Here is a 13,510-nt window from a genome sequence, read left to right on the forward strand (position 1 = left end):
TTGGCCAATGCCCGTATTTCGTTCCTGATTTGAGGCAGTAATTGTGGAGGACACCCTTTAGTGTTTTAGCTCTGCTTGCAAATCTGCCATAATTTCGTCTGCAGCTGCTGTCATTTTGGAATCCATGTTTGTACGTCTGTGTGTTACAGCCTCTATAGAGCTTGTTCGCCAGATCACTCCTTGTTCCCGTGTTGGTGTGTTGCCATTGCCAGTTCCTGCTGATGTTGTTGTAATGTTTAATTGTGGCGTCTGTCAGCCTTCATCGGTGTTTGATCCAGCCGACGCCTGCTTGATCCACGATGTATGCTGCAGGGTCCTCGTGTTAGCGCGCACTTGGAGCTAAACCTCATGCACAGCCTAATATGCACGTTCTTAAAATCTCTCACAAAGTGAGACAGAGTGAGCCCACGCCAGGTGGCACTTAGTAGCTGACATCCAGCTCCCGGTATCTGGGTCTAACGAAAGAGAAAAACAGCTTTAAGACCTAGAAAACATTGTTAACTCGTCTTTCGTGCTCAGGCACTATGCCAGTGTGCCAGTATCAAAGTAGCGCGAAGAAATAAGAGCCACGCACCAGCTGAACATACCTGCAGCCAGCTTTCTGTAGACGGCCGCTGTTGTCTGTGACGCCAGACGCACCGAATAGCTGTAGCTCGCGCAATCAACTCACCGCAGGCCGCGGTGTCAGCACGGTCAGCGTCCCGGGGTCACTGCAGTCGGCTGCGCGGCGCACCGTCAGCAGAAGCAACACCGACTCAAAGGAAGGCCTCGGATAACCTTGATCTCGGCGCTTGTTGGTGACGTCACGTCAGCTAGGCACGGCGAACGCCAGGTCTGTTGCAGGCAGAAACGCCTGGGCGTGCTTATCACTGTAAATCTCTTATTTTAGGACAAAACGTTTGGTATTGTTTCGGATTCTGCAGTTTTATTTAGATGAAAGATTTTCTTACTATCGTAAAGCTACAAATGAAGATCGTAGTTCTATATTACTGAATCCTGTCGAAACAAACGTAGATCAATATGAGAAGATGCTTTGCCCCATTGCAAGCTTCGGAAATTTTACATTCAAGTATCTATAATTACTTGATCCCCTTACAATTAACTCGTTTCTATTATTTATTTATTTTCATTTGACATCGTCACTGGAAATGTGAACTAATTTACATGTGTAAATGTCCAACTGTTGCCAGTCATTAGATTACAGTCATTTTCAACGAAAGGAATTCTAAACAGGAAACAAAATAGCTTCATACATCGAAAATACTGCTGAGCTTAAACTTTTTTAAGCATGCGCATTAGAAAAGATAAATATTCCCCTCTTGCAACTGAAAGGAGAAAGTTTATAAGATAAAAAAATTTTATTTGATAAAACAAGTATCTCTCTTTTGCCTCTCCTTCTGTCCCCCATCCCTTCCCCAAACGTGTACAATCGCAAGATATTTTACTAACATTCAGTGCTCCTCACCCCATAGTCAACCAAGATACATAAAGAAGAGCACCAATATGTTAACAGTTTCTTGTAAAAGCAACCCAGTACAAACGTAACTTCCTCAGATTTACAAATAAGGTAAAGAAGCACGAATTCTGTTGCTGCTGGACCATGAAGTTGTTTTTGTATGTCAATCCTTAAAACAGGTGGAAGTTTAAGTTCAGGAGTACACTACTTGTTAAGAAGTGTAATGAATTGCTCTGGTAATTGATTGCAGAAATCTCTCAGAACGATGTGTGTTGGTCAACTACGGCCAATAGTTTCACATTTTCCTGTGTCAGAGAGGGAGACACCACCATTATGAGTATGCCTTCAACAGACCTGGGGTTCGCCGTGCCTAGCTGACGTGACGTCACGAAGAAGCGCCGAGGCTTTCCTTTGAGTCGGTGTTGGCAGAAGGCGCCACGCGTCGCTGCCGCCAATGGACAATGACAAGCTACTCTGCCGACGAAGCTTGCCACACGTCTCACAAGAATGCATCCACTATCACGGAGAAACGAAATCTCACCGTGAAACTTCAGTCCCGAACTAGTATTTATTGTGCAACGTGGCGGATTACACTTTTAACTATCTACAAAGAAAAGTTCACTCCACTATAACCACTCTTTCCCACCACAAAACACGAAACTAACCGGAGCTCCGAACACGTCCGCACGCCAAGCCGCGCCACATGGCAGTAAACAGGACCACGAATACCTAGTAGAAATCCTAATTCACATAGCTCATGCTTTCGACAACCTTTGGTGGCTAGCGCAGTTTGCAAGACTTAGAGTGATGAATGTTCCACTGGTTTCATACAACAGGCTTAAAGATTACTGTAAAAACAGGATAATAACGAGTTGTCCGCAATGATCCCCATGCTGAAAGATTTTCTGGGACATAGCCATAGAATTACTACTGACTGCACTAGAAGACAACGACATAGCAAACTGGGTGGCTACGTATGCTGATGACCTTCGGTCATGGTATCTGATAACTCCAGTCCAAATTAGAGAGTAGAGCCACGTGGTTCATTGTGTTCATCGGTGAATGGTGCACGAAGAACAAATTCATAATAGCGAAAAACAAAACTGTTCACCTACTTCTAAGAGGCATACTCAAAAAATGGCTCTGAGGACTATGGGACTTAACATCGGAGGTCATCAGTTCCCTAGAACTTAGAACTACTTAAACCTAACTAACCTAAGGACATCACACACATCCATGCCCGAGGCAGGATTCGAACCTGCGACCGTAGCAGTCGTGTAGTCCCGGACTGTAGCGCCTGGAACCGTTCGGCTACCACGGCCGTTTAAGAGGCATACTGAAAAGAAATCCAATTATAGAGCACTCTTTGAGTCAATAACTTGTTTTGCGGCTAGTGCGTGGGCCCATCGATTATGCTTAGGTACGCATAAAACGATTATGAGGCCCGACCAGAGGAGGGTCCTGCAAATAATGTTGGGGGGCTTTCGGCGAGACCTCGATTGAGGCACTATGCATGTGTAACGTCCCCTTAGAAAAATTCTGAATGACTGTGCTGCTAAACTTCTACGTTGTTTGATTTTCAAATAGCTGAGCAAAACTCAACGTACTCTAACCGTTTTCTCTTTACTTATTCTGATCATCACTAAACCGACACACAATATTTTTAGCGCAACGCAATCTGACTTTCAATAATCCCTATAAAAGAATGGCCCTGACTAACAATAACCTATACCTTTCATGAATCACTTACCTCACAAAAATCAGCGTTACTCGAACTACTGCAATACAGCGAGTGCCAAAACTGCCAGCTAGATAAAAGTTTCTAACTACTGAAGGCACTAACTACTGATAGTAATAGTTAGCAAATGAAAGATTTTGATAGAGAAAAAACAATGTATTTACTTTAATAATGTTCAAAAGTCATATATATATCCATCAATTTATGACACCCATCTTTACAAATTTCCTTTTTCTGGCGGACACACGTCCAGATCGTCCGCTTATGGTAACCTCTCTAAACTCTGTCATCTCTCTCTCCACATCCACCACTGCTTGCGGTTCACCTCCAACTGCCAACGCTACGCGCTGTTCACATCCAACTGCCCAACACTACTCAAGCGAATATTCCAATAATGAGTCAAACCAGCCACAGACTGTACACAGCGCAGTCAACGATTTTCGTACAGAGCACTACGTGGCGTTACCAACGTACAAACATGAACAGCCTACTTACATAGCCGCCATGCTCCCCACAAAAAATTTTACAAATTCTTTTGGGCAGTGGACAATACTGATTTAAAAATTTTTTCTCAATTGCTATAACAAAGATACCACATGCACGCCCTTTTTGATACACTGTTGGTCAATAGCAAAAATATTACTCACAGTCCATAAAGACAGTCCCGATCATTCATCACAGTAGTAATTGCACCTTTTTTTTTTTTTTGCACACAGTCTGAGCAGTAAAAGAAAATGCACACGGAAGTAGTTGATTTCCATGAGTCTTGAAGAAGTAGTGTTTTCCTTCCAGCGGAAACAGAGTGGTAACTCTTCACATGCAGACAGGTAATGGGCCACAAGTGAGCAAACCTGCAGCAGAGTCATTTGAAGTTTTGAAGAAGATGATGATATTAGTGGGCCACCGCAGATGCAGATCCACTCTATTCCTGGTTGAGATTATGGTATTGGTGGGCCACCAAAGGAGCAGACCCACTGTAGTCCTTGTAGAGATGGGCAGCAGCCATCCGTTGTGACTGTGCGGTTGCCAAATTACCACTGAAGAGTCTTGCGAATAATATACCAAGTCCATGAACCACCACTTGTGCACTCACAAAATTTTTCGAATGTCCTAAGAACCAGCGATTATGTTGTTCCGATGAGGCTTCTGCTATTAGAATATCGTATACATATAAGGTGATACGACGTTTTAAGAACTCAGGTAATATGGAATTTAGCCCACGAATGAATGCTGCCGAAGAAATCGTCAGACCAAAACGAAGTTTCCGAAATTGATAACAAACGCCGAAACAAAGAAAAGCTGTGTATTTTCTACATTCTGGATGAAATTCGATCTGATAAAATCTGGACCTGAGATCAATAGAAGACAACAGTTTTACACCATTAAAAATTCTAAACAAGTTCTTCCAACGTTTTTGGCCTGTCTGTTTCAGGAATGATGATAGTACTGATTTGTCTCGAATCTAAGACAACCCTGATCGATCCATTAATCTTCTCAACAAGATGTAGTGGATTGTTGTAAGAGGTTACTGCAGGCTCAATAATGCCCTAATCAAGCATAGATTGTATTTCTGTTCTATCACGGTCCCTATAATGTGCCGGAATTACGTATGAGCCGGCCGGAGTGGCCGTGCGATTCTAGGCGCTACAGTCTGGAACCGAACGACTGCTACGGTCGCAGGTTCGAATCCTGCCTCGGGCATGGATGTGTATGATGTCCTTAGGTTAGTTAGGTTTAATTAGTTCTAAGTTCTAGGCGACTGATGACCTCAGAAGTTGAGTCGCATAGTGCTCAGAGCCATTTGAAGCATTTTTTGAATTACGTGTGATCTAACACAAAATTTAGTATGCTCACGGACACGAAATTGGTATTGAAATCCCTTGACTGTTCCTGTTCTGTGAGTAAAAACTGTGGAATGTGCTTGTAAAATGTCAAAAAGGTCCTGCCCATCAGTATCATTATGGTTGTCAATTGTTTGAATTTTATGCAGAAATAAGTCATTAGAATCAAATACGTCGTCGATATCATCCCTGTCAATACTTGCAGAGTGATAGTGTCAAGTTCTGTCGAAAGTTCCGAACTGTTGTCTAACAAGATTAGATTAGATTAGAGTACATTAGATTAGGTTAGTGCTTGTTCCATAGATCATGAATACGACACTTCATAATGATGTGGAACGTATCAGTTTAATATAAGGTGTCTATACAAGATATTACATTACACAAAATATTACATGACACTTAATATTTTTATTTTCTTTTGTGGGGGTTGGGGAAATTACCCACTTCGTATATCCAAAAGTTCATCTAATGAGTAGAAGGAGTTGCCATTAAGGAATTCTTTTAATTTCCTTTTAAATTCTATACGGCTATCTGTCAGACTTTTGATGCTATTAGGTAAGTGACCAAAGACTTTTGTGGCAGCATAATTTACCCCCTTCTGAGCCAAAGTTGGATTTAAGCTTGAGTAGTGAAGATCATCCTTTTTCCTAGTGTTGTAGCTACGTACACTGTTATTTCTTTTGAATTCGTTCGGATTGTTAGTAACAAATTTCATGAGTGAATATATATATTGTGAGGCTACAGTGAAGATCACTAGCTCTTTAAATAAGTGTCTGCAGGATGATCTTGGATGAGCTTCAGCAATTATTCTGATTACACTCTTTTGTACAATGAAAACTCTTTTACTCAATGATGAGTTACCCCAGAATATGATGCCATACGAAAGCAGAGAATGAAAATAGGCGTGGTAAGCTAATTTACTCAGATGTATATCGCCAAAATTTGCAATGTCCTTAAGAGCATAAGTAGCTTAACTCAAACGTTTCAGCAGATCCCCAGTGTGTTTTTTCCAGTTCAACCCCTCATCAATGCATACACCTAGATATTTCGAATATTCTACCTTAGCTACCGATTTCTGATCGAAGTCTGTATTAATAATGGTGTCATTCCATTTACTGTGTGGAACTGTATATACTGTGTTTTGTCAAAGTTCAATGAGAGCCCATTTTCAGAGAACCACTTAATGATTTTCTGAAAAACATCATTTAAAATCTCACTAGTTAATTCTTGTCTGTTGGGTGTAATAGTTATACTTGTGTCATTGGCAAAAAGTACCAGTTTTGCATCTTCGTGAATATAGAATGGCAAGTCATTAATATATATTAAGAACAGCAGAGGACCCCAGACCGAACCTTGCGGCACCTCATTCTTGATTGTTCCCCAGTTTGAGAAATCACCAGTTTTTTGCATATTATGTGAACTGCTTATTTCAACTTCCTGCACTCTTCCAGTTAGGTAGTACTTAAATCATTTGAGCACTGTCCCATTCATACCACAGTACTTGAACTTATCTAGAAGTATTCCATGATTTACACAATCAAAAGCCTTTGATAGGTCACAAAAAATCTCAATGGGTGACTTCCGGTTACTAAGAGCATTTAATATTTCATTAGTGAAAGTATATATAGCATTTTCTGTTGAAAAACCCTTATGGAAACCAAACTGACATTTTCTTAAAACTTTATTTTTACAAATGTGTGAAGCTACTCTACAATACATTATTTTTTCAAGAATTTTGGATAAGGCAGTATTGGAGCGCGAGTGTCCTCTGAAACATGTCATTCTTGTTTACTTGTGCCAACTGATCTTGTACTTACCGGATTTCTCTTTTGTGTTCCGTATTATTTTGATTCTGATTTTGTTTGAATTTCCTCCTCCCCCCCCCCCCCCCCATGAACCATGAACCTTGCCGTTGGTGGAGTGCCTTGTGTGCCTCAGCGATACAGATGGCCGTACTGTAGGTGCGACCACAACGGAGGGGTATCTGTTGAGAGGCCAGACAAATGTGTGGTTCCTGAAGAGGGGCAGCAGCCTTTTCAGTAGTTGCAGGGGCACAGTCTGGATGATTGACTGACCTGGTCTTGTAACACAAACCAAAACGGCCTTGCTGTGCTGGTATGCGAACGGCTGAAACCAAGGGAAAACCACAGTCGTAATTTTTCCCGAGGGCATGCAGCCTTACTGTATGGTTAAATGATGATGGCATCCTCTTGGGTAGAATATTCCGGAGGTAAAATAGTCCCCGATTCGGATCTCCGGCCGAGGACTACTCAAGAGGACGTCGTTATCAGGAGAAAGAAAACTGGCGTTCTACGGATCGGAGCGTGGAATGTAAGATCCCTTAATCGGGTAGGTAGGTTAGAAAATTTAAAAAGGGAAATGGGTAAGTTTAAGTTAGATATAGTGGGAATTAGTGAAGTTCGGTGGCAGGAGGAACAAGACTTTTGGTCAGATGAATACAGGGTTATAAATACAAAATCAAATAGAGGTAATGCAGGAGTAGGTTTAATAATGAATAAAAAAAATAGGAGTGCGAGCAAGCTACTACAAACAGCATAGTGAAAGCATTATTGTGGCCAAGATAGACACGAAGCCCATGCCTACTACAGTAGTACAAGATTATATGCCAACTAGCTCTGCAGATGATGAAAAAACTGATGAAATGTATGATGAGATAAAAGAAATTATTCAGGTAGAGAAGGGAGAAGAAAATTTAATAGTCATGGATGACAGGAATTCGAGAAAAGGAAAAGCGAGATTGGGGTTAAGAAATGAAAGAGGAAGCCGTCTGCTAGAATTTTGCACAGAGCATAACTTAATCATAGCTAACACTTGGTTCAAGATTCATAAAAGAAGGTTGTATACATGGAAGAATCCTGGAGATACTAGTAGGTATCAGATAGGTTATATAATAGTAAGACAGAGATTAGGAACCAGGTTTTAAATTGTAAGACATTTCCAGGGGCAGATGTGGACTCTGACCACAATCTATTGGTTATGAACTGTAGATTAAAACTGAAGACACTGCAAGAAGGTGGGAACTTAAGGAGACGGGACCTGGATAAACTGACTAAACCAGAGGTTGTAGAGAGTTTCAGGGAGAACGTACGGGAACAATTGACAGGAATGTGGCAAAGAAATACAGTAGAAGAAGAGTGGGTAGCTCTGAGGGATGAAGTAGCGATGGCATCAGAGGATCTAGTAGATAAAAAGACGAGGGCTAGTAGAAATCGTTGGGCAACAGAAGAAATATTGAATTTAATTGATGAAAGGAAAAGATATAAAAATGCAGTAAATGAAACAGGCAACGTGGAATACAAACGTCTCAAAAATGAGATCGACAAGAAGTACAAAATGGCTAAGCAGGGATGGCTAGAGGACAAATGTAAGGATATAGAGGCTTATCTTACTAGGGGCAAGAGAGATACTGCCTACAGGAAAATTAAGACCTTTGGAGAAAAGAGAGCCACTTGTATGAATATCATGAGCTCAGATGGAAACCCAATTCTAAGCAAAGAAGGGAAAGCAGAAAGGTGGAAGGAGAATATAGAGGTTCTATATAAGGGCGATGTACTTCTGAACAATATTATGGAAATGAAAGAGGATGTAGATGAAGATGAAATGGGAGAAACGATACTGCGTGAAGAGCGACAGAGCACTGAAGGACCTCAGTTGAAACATGGCCCCGGCAGTAGACAACATTCCATTAGAACTACTAACGGCCTTGGGAGAGTCAGTCCTGACGAAGCTCTACCATCTGGTGAGCAAGATGTATGATACAGGCGAAATACCCTCAGACTTCAATAAGAATATAATAATTCCAATCCCAAAGAAAGCAGGTGTTGACAGATGTGAAAATTACCGAACTATCAGATTAATAAGTCACAGCTGCCAAGTAGTAATGCGATTTCTTTACAGACGAATGGAAAAAATGGTAGAAGCCGATCTCAGGGAAGATCAGTTTACATTCTGTACAAATGTTGGAGCACGTGAGGCTATACTGATCTTACGACTTATCTTAGAAGAAAGATTAAGGAAAGGCAAACCTAAGTTTCTAGCATTTGTAGACTTAGACAAAGCTTTTGACAATGTTGACTGGAATACTCTCTTTCAAATTCTGAAGGTACCAGGGGTAAAATACAGGGAGCGAAAGACTATTTACAATTTGTACAGAAACCAGATGGCAGTTATAAGAGTCGAGGGGCACGAAAGGGAAGCAGTGGTTGGGAAATGAGTGAGACAGGGTTGTAGCCTCTCCCCTATGTTATTCAATCTCTATATTGACCAAGCAGTAAAGGAAACAAAAGAAAAATTCGGAATAGGTATTAAAATCCGTGGAGAAGAAATAAAAACTTAGAGGTTCGCTGATGACACTAATTCTGTCAGAGACAGCAAAGGACTTGGAAGAGGAGTTGAACGGAATGGACAGTGTCTTGGAAGGAGGATATAAAATGAACTTCAACAAAAGCAAAACGAGGATAATGGAAAGTAGTCGAATGAAGTCGGGTGATGCTGAGGGAATTAGATTAGGAGATGAGACACTTAAAGAAGTAAAGGAGTTTTGATATTTGGGGAGCAAAAAACTGATGATGGTCGAAGTAGGGAGGGTATAAAATGTAGACTGGCGTTGGCAAAAAAAGCGTTTCTGAAGAATAGAAATTTGTTAACATCGAGTATAGATTTAAGTGTCAGGAAGTCGTTTCTGAAAGTATTTGTGTGGAGTGTGGCCCTGTATGGAAGTGAAGCATGGACGATAAATAGTTTGGACACGAAGAGAATAGAAGCTTTCGAAATGTGGTGATACAGAAAAATGCTGAAGATTAGATGGGTGGATCACTTAACTAATGAGGAGGTACTGCATAGAATTGTGGAGGATTTTGTGGCACAACTTGACTAGAAGAAGGGACCGGTTGGTAGGACATGTTCTGAGGCATCAAGGGATCATCAACTTAGTATCGGAGGGCAGCGTGGAGGGTAAAAATCGTAGAGGGAAACCAAGAGATGAATACACTAAGCAGATTCAGAAGGATGTAGGTTGCAGTAGGTACTGGGAGACGAAGAAGCTTGCACAGGATAGAGTAGCATGGAGAGCTGTAACAAACCAGTCTCAGGACTGAAGGCCACAACCAAAAGCAACAAAATTTGTTCGTACTCTTCTGTGTCAGTAAAGACTACCGGTCTTGTGTCATTCAGATTATCATCTACCATCGTACTCTGGGCACAGTCTGTGTCGCCTGGCCACCAAGAGCGGTTGCGTAACGATTTAATTAATGGATCCTGTTATATGGCTCCTTCCGTGTATAGGGGTTTTACGACTATGACGTGTGGTGCCTGAAGATGGCATCAGTGTAATGCCGAAACTGGTAGCACATAAGAAGTTCATAAAATCAATTTCTACAATACATACGGCTGTTGGTAAATTACTGCATCAAGAAAAGAAGTATCATCCGCTAGGCCACAACACGCACGAAAATGTGTGCAGAGTGGTCGTGACAGAGGATCAGTGAAGGAAACTGTGACGAAAAAAATAGAACGGTGGTTGTTGTAAGAGTCAGTGCATAAATCAATGTTGCATTCGCAAACCCTATCAGCACCATAAGAGCACGTCGGGAGCTACGTAAGCAGGGAACTGTAGGGTGAGCTGGATTCCCAAAACCACTCATCAGTTATGGAAATGTCCGTAAGAGGAAAGCTGCGGTGTTTGAAACTTCGAATATGGAGCAATGGAAGAAAGTCATTTGGAGGGGATGAGTCCTGTTTCACATGTTTCCGAATTCCCACCAAGTTTACGTCGTAAGAGTGAAACATAGGGACGGTTCGGTGAAGATGTGGCCGGCCATAATGTGGTATTCCATGAGCCACGTGGTTACTCAGCAAGGGCACACAATTACGGAAGATTATTTGGCCATTTTAGCTGATCACGCGTATCCCATGGTTCAGTGCTTGTTCCCCAATGGCGATGCTGCATTCCAAGACGACAGGACACCTGCGCACACAGCTCACATCGTCCAGAACTGGTTTAGTGACCATGAGGATGAGTTATTGCTTCTACCCTGGCCACAACAGCCACCAGATCTTAACATTATTGTGCGTTTGTGGTCTGCTTTGAGGAGAAGGGTAGGTGGTTGCTATCCACCTCCATCATCGTTACCTGAATTTGTCACTACTTTCCTGGAAGAATGGTACAGGATTGTCTTGAAAATCATAGAGGAACTGATTCTATCCATTCAAAGACGACTGGAAGCTGTTCTGAAGGGCAATTGGTTTCCTACATCGTACTAGCCGTGGTAACACACTGTGTTTTCGGTGTTTAAAATGTTTGTCCATCCTCTACAGAAGTTCATACAGAAAACTGTGATACTAAGAAAAGAGAGGAGCACGAAATTCAAGATAACAATCTGAGAAAAAAAGTGAAAATACTGTTGTTTTGTATCTCTTAAACCAAACACAATTTTGCACTGTTATAATATATCGTTGTACAAGAAAAAAATAATAATGATAGAAGCTTATGTACACACAAGTCTGTACATACAGTCCTTGTGGTAATATCGGTCCCTAGCATTAAGCCAAAACGCAATGTAGAAGGCCTGCAAAACGTAAAACTGCATTCTTCGAAACGCTGGCAATTCTAGAAAGGCAGTTTGCTTAACATCTGTAGAACTTTTCGTCGTTGTCTCGAGGAAGATGGTTAACTTAGTGATAAATCAGTGTCAGTATACAAACAATATGTAAAGAAAGAGTAAACGACTAAATCATAAAATGAATCTAGAATTACGAGATTTAGTAGAGAACAGTTTATTTCAATTATTGGTTACAAGTAATTCTGTACAATATCTACACGTGTTTTACAACGTCTTCTCTCTGTCTTACGAAACAGGGTTGTGTGTCAGTCCACGGACAATTTTTTAAATGAGCCTGCGATGCCGTAGATGTCGCCATCGTGGTCCTCGGCGGGGCGTTTGCTCTCGTCTGACTTGTACTTGTCCTTCTCCAGCAGCCACTCACGGTCGACCTTCTCCAGAAGTTTGTCTGAAACACGGAGAACAGTTTACCTCACATACTTACACAAGCACTCCGATTTTCAGTGGCTTTCCTGTATGAGCGTAAGAAGTAATTTGAGACACTGTTATTATCAAAGTCATAACGTAGGACTGTTTTTATTTTCTTGTGGAAACAAGTATTAATGTTCTTCCGTAAATGTTCCTAATGCTGGATAATCTGTGCAAAGCAGTTTTTGTTCTGAACCCCGATGTTAAAAGAACAATGACAGTTCTGTAAGTCTGCGCAACATCGTTATCTATTCGTTAGAAAAGTCTTCCTTAACAATTCTGTACAGACTAATTTTGAAGTAACGTAGTGACTGAACGTGGCAGAAGGGCTGCATTTCCACGAGAATTACCATGAAGATGACCTTTACACAGAAACAGTGCTTGTCAGTTCACGTTCAGTTATCAAGTCTCCTTTGCCAGTAAGGTGGTTCTATCGTTGTTGTACTGTATCTTCTCTGTGATTTCTGAAGAACGACAAATATTGAAGATCTGGATTGACTGATTCCCGATTGTGGCGGGGCGGGTTGTAGTTAACATTAATATGTTTTAAAGACAGTTCGACAACTATTTATGATACGTACAGTGCCTGTAATATTACTTGAAAAGGTATTTGGCTTTTAACTCAGTGATGAAGGGTTTAATTTACAGAGTGAATTCGTGTGACAGTGTCAATATTTAATTGCTCATCTCTGCGTAGTTTACGGTTGTTAATTCACAGTGTCAAGCTGAATCAAACTTTTCCTCTGTGATTTTTGTGTTCAGTTGTTTTATGAAAGATGACCGTAGCAGCGGAATATTTTTTTAAATTCACTGCTTTGATTTTTACCCCCATTTGACTGGAATGCATTTAAAAAGAAAATCGTGTTGTTCAAAGGACAAATTGTGACTAACATATTCCAGGTCCCTAGGCTTACTAACGTGACGTTTGAAGAATTTATTACGGCCTTGAAAGAATTACAAGGGTAGTTTCCTAAACGTTTTGAGGACGCTGCAAACGTCACATCTGTTTCCTAGACCGTTTGCCATTTCAATTGAAAACGCCCCTGTGCATATCTACATAGCTGATTGACCTTCAGTGTGATTCCCGATTTAAATAGGAATCCGTTTACGTTAACACTGTCGAGAGTGCCTACATTGTTGTACTCAGGTAGAGTTTCCACGTTTGCATAATGGGGTTGCCAAAGTGCTGTAATACTTCTATTAGCATATGTGTGTCGAAGACTTTTTTTATTACAACACTAAAGAGGTCACGATTACGGGGAAGCCAGAGTGCGAAAATCCGTAAAATTGTTCGCATCTATTCGTATGCAGGCAGTTTGTGTAAGATAATACGGTATTACGCCTTCAGTGCGCCGAAACTAATTAAGTAATACTGAAAACCTGTTTCGTCTGTGATCTGTGTTGTTGAGAAACACGGCATTGCTAT

At 41.2% G+C, this 13,510-nt stretch overlaps 1 protein-coding gene across 3 annotated transcripts in view; it reads right to left on the reverse strand.

Moving 5' to 3' along the window:
- Positions 1 to 11,814: 11,814 nt before the first annotated feature.
- LOC126259252 (clavesin-1-like) overlaps positions 11,815 to 13,510 on the reverse strand; it is a 261,047-nt gene continuing 259,351 nt past the window's right edge. For all 3 annotated transcript variants that reach the window (XM_049955880.1, XM_049955882.1, XM_049955879.1), the window contains one exon: positions 11,815 to 12,064. In XM_049955880.1, the coding sequence (XP_049811837.1) occupies positions 11,922 to 12,064 (143 nt within the window). In that variant the 3' untranslated portion in view covers positions 11,815 to 11,921. The remainder of the gene's footprint in view (positions 12,065 to 13,510) is intronic.

The sequence above is a fragment of the Schistocerca nitens genome, chromosome 5, assembly GCF_023898315.1.
Source record: "Schistocerca nitens isolate TAMUIC-IGC-003100 chromosome 5, iqSchNite1.1, whole genome shotgun sequence".
Taxonomy (NCBI): domain Eukaryota; kingdom Metazoa; phylum Arthropoda; class Insecta; order Orthoptera; family Acrididae; genus Schistocerca; species Schistocerca nitens.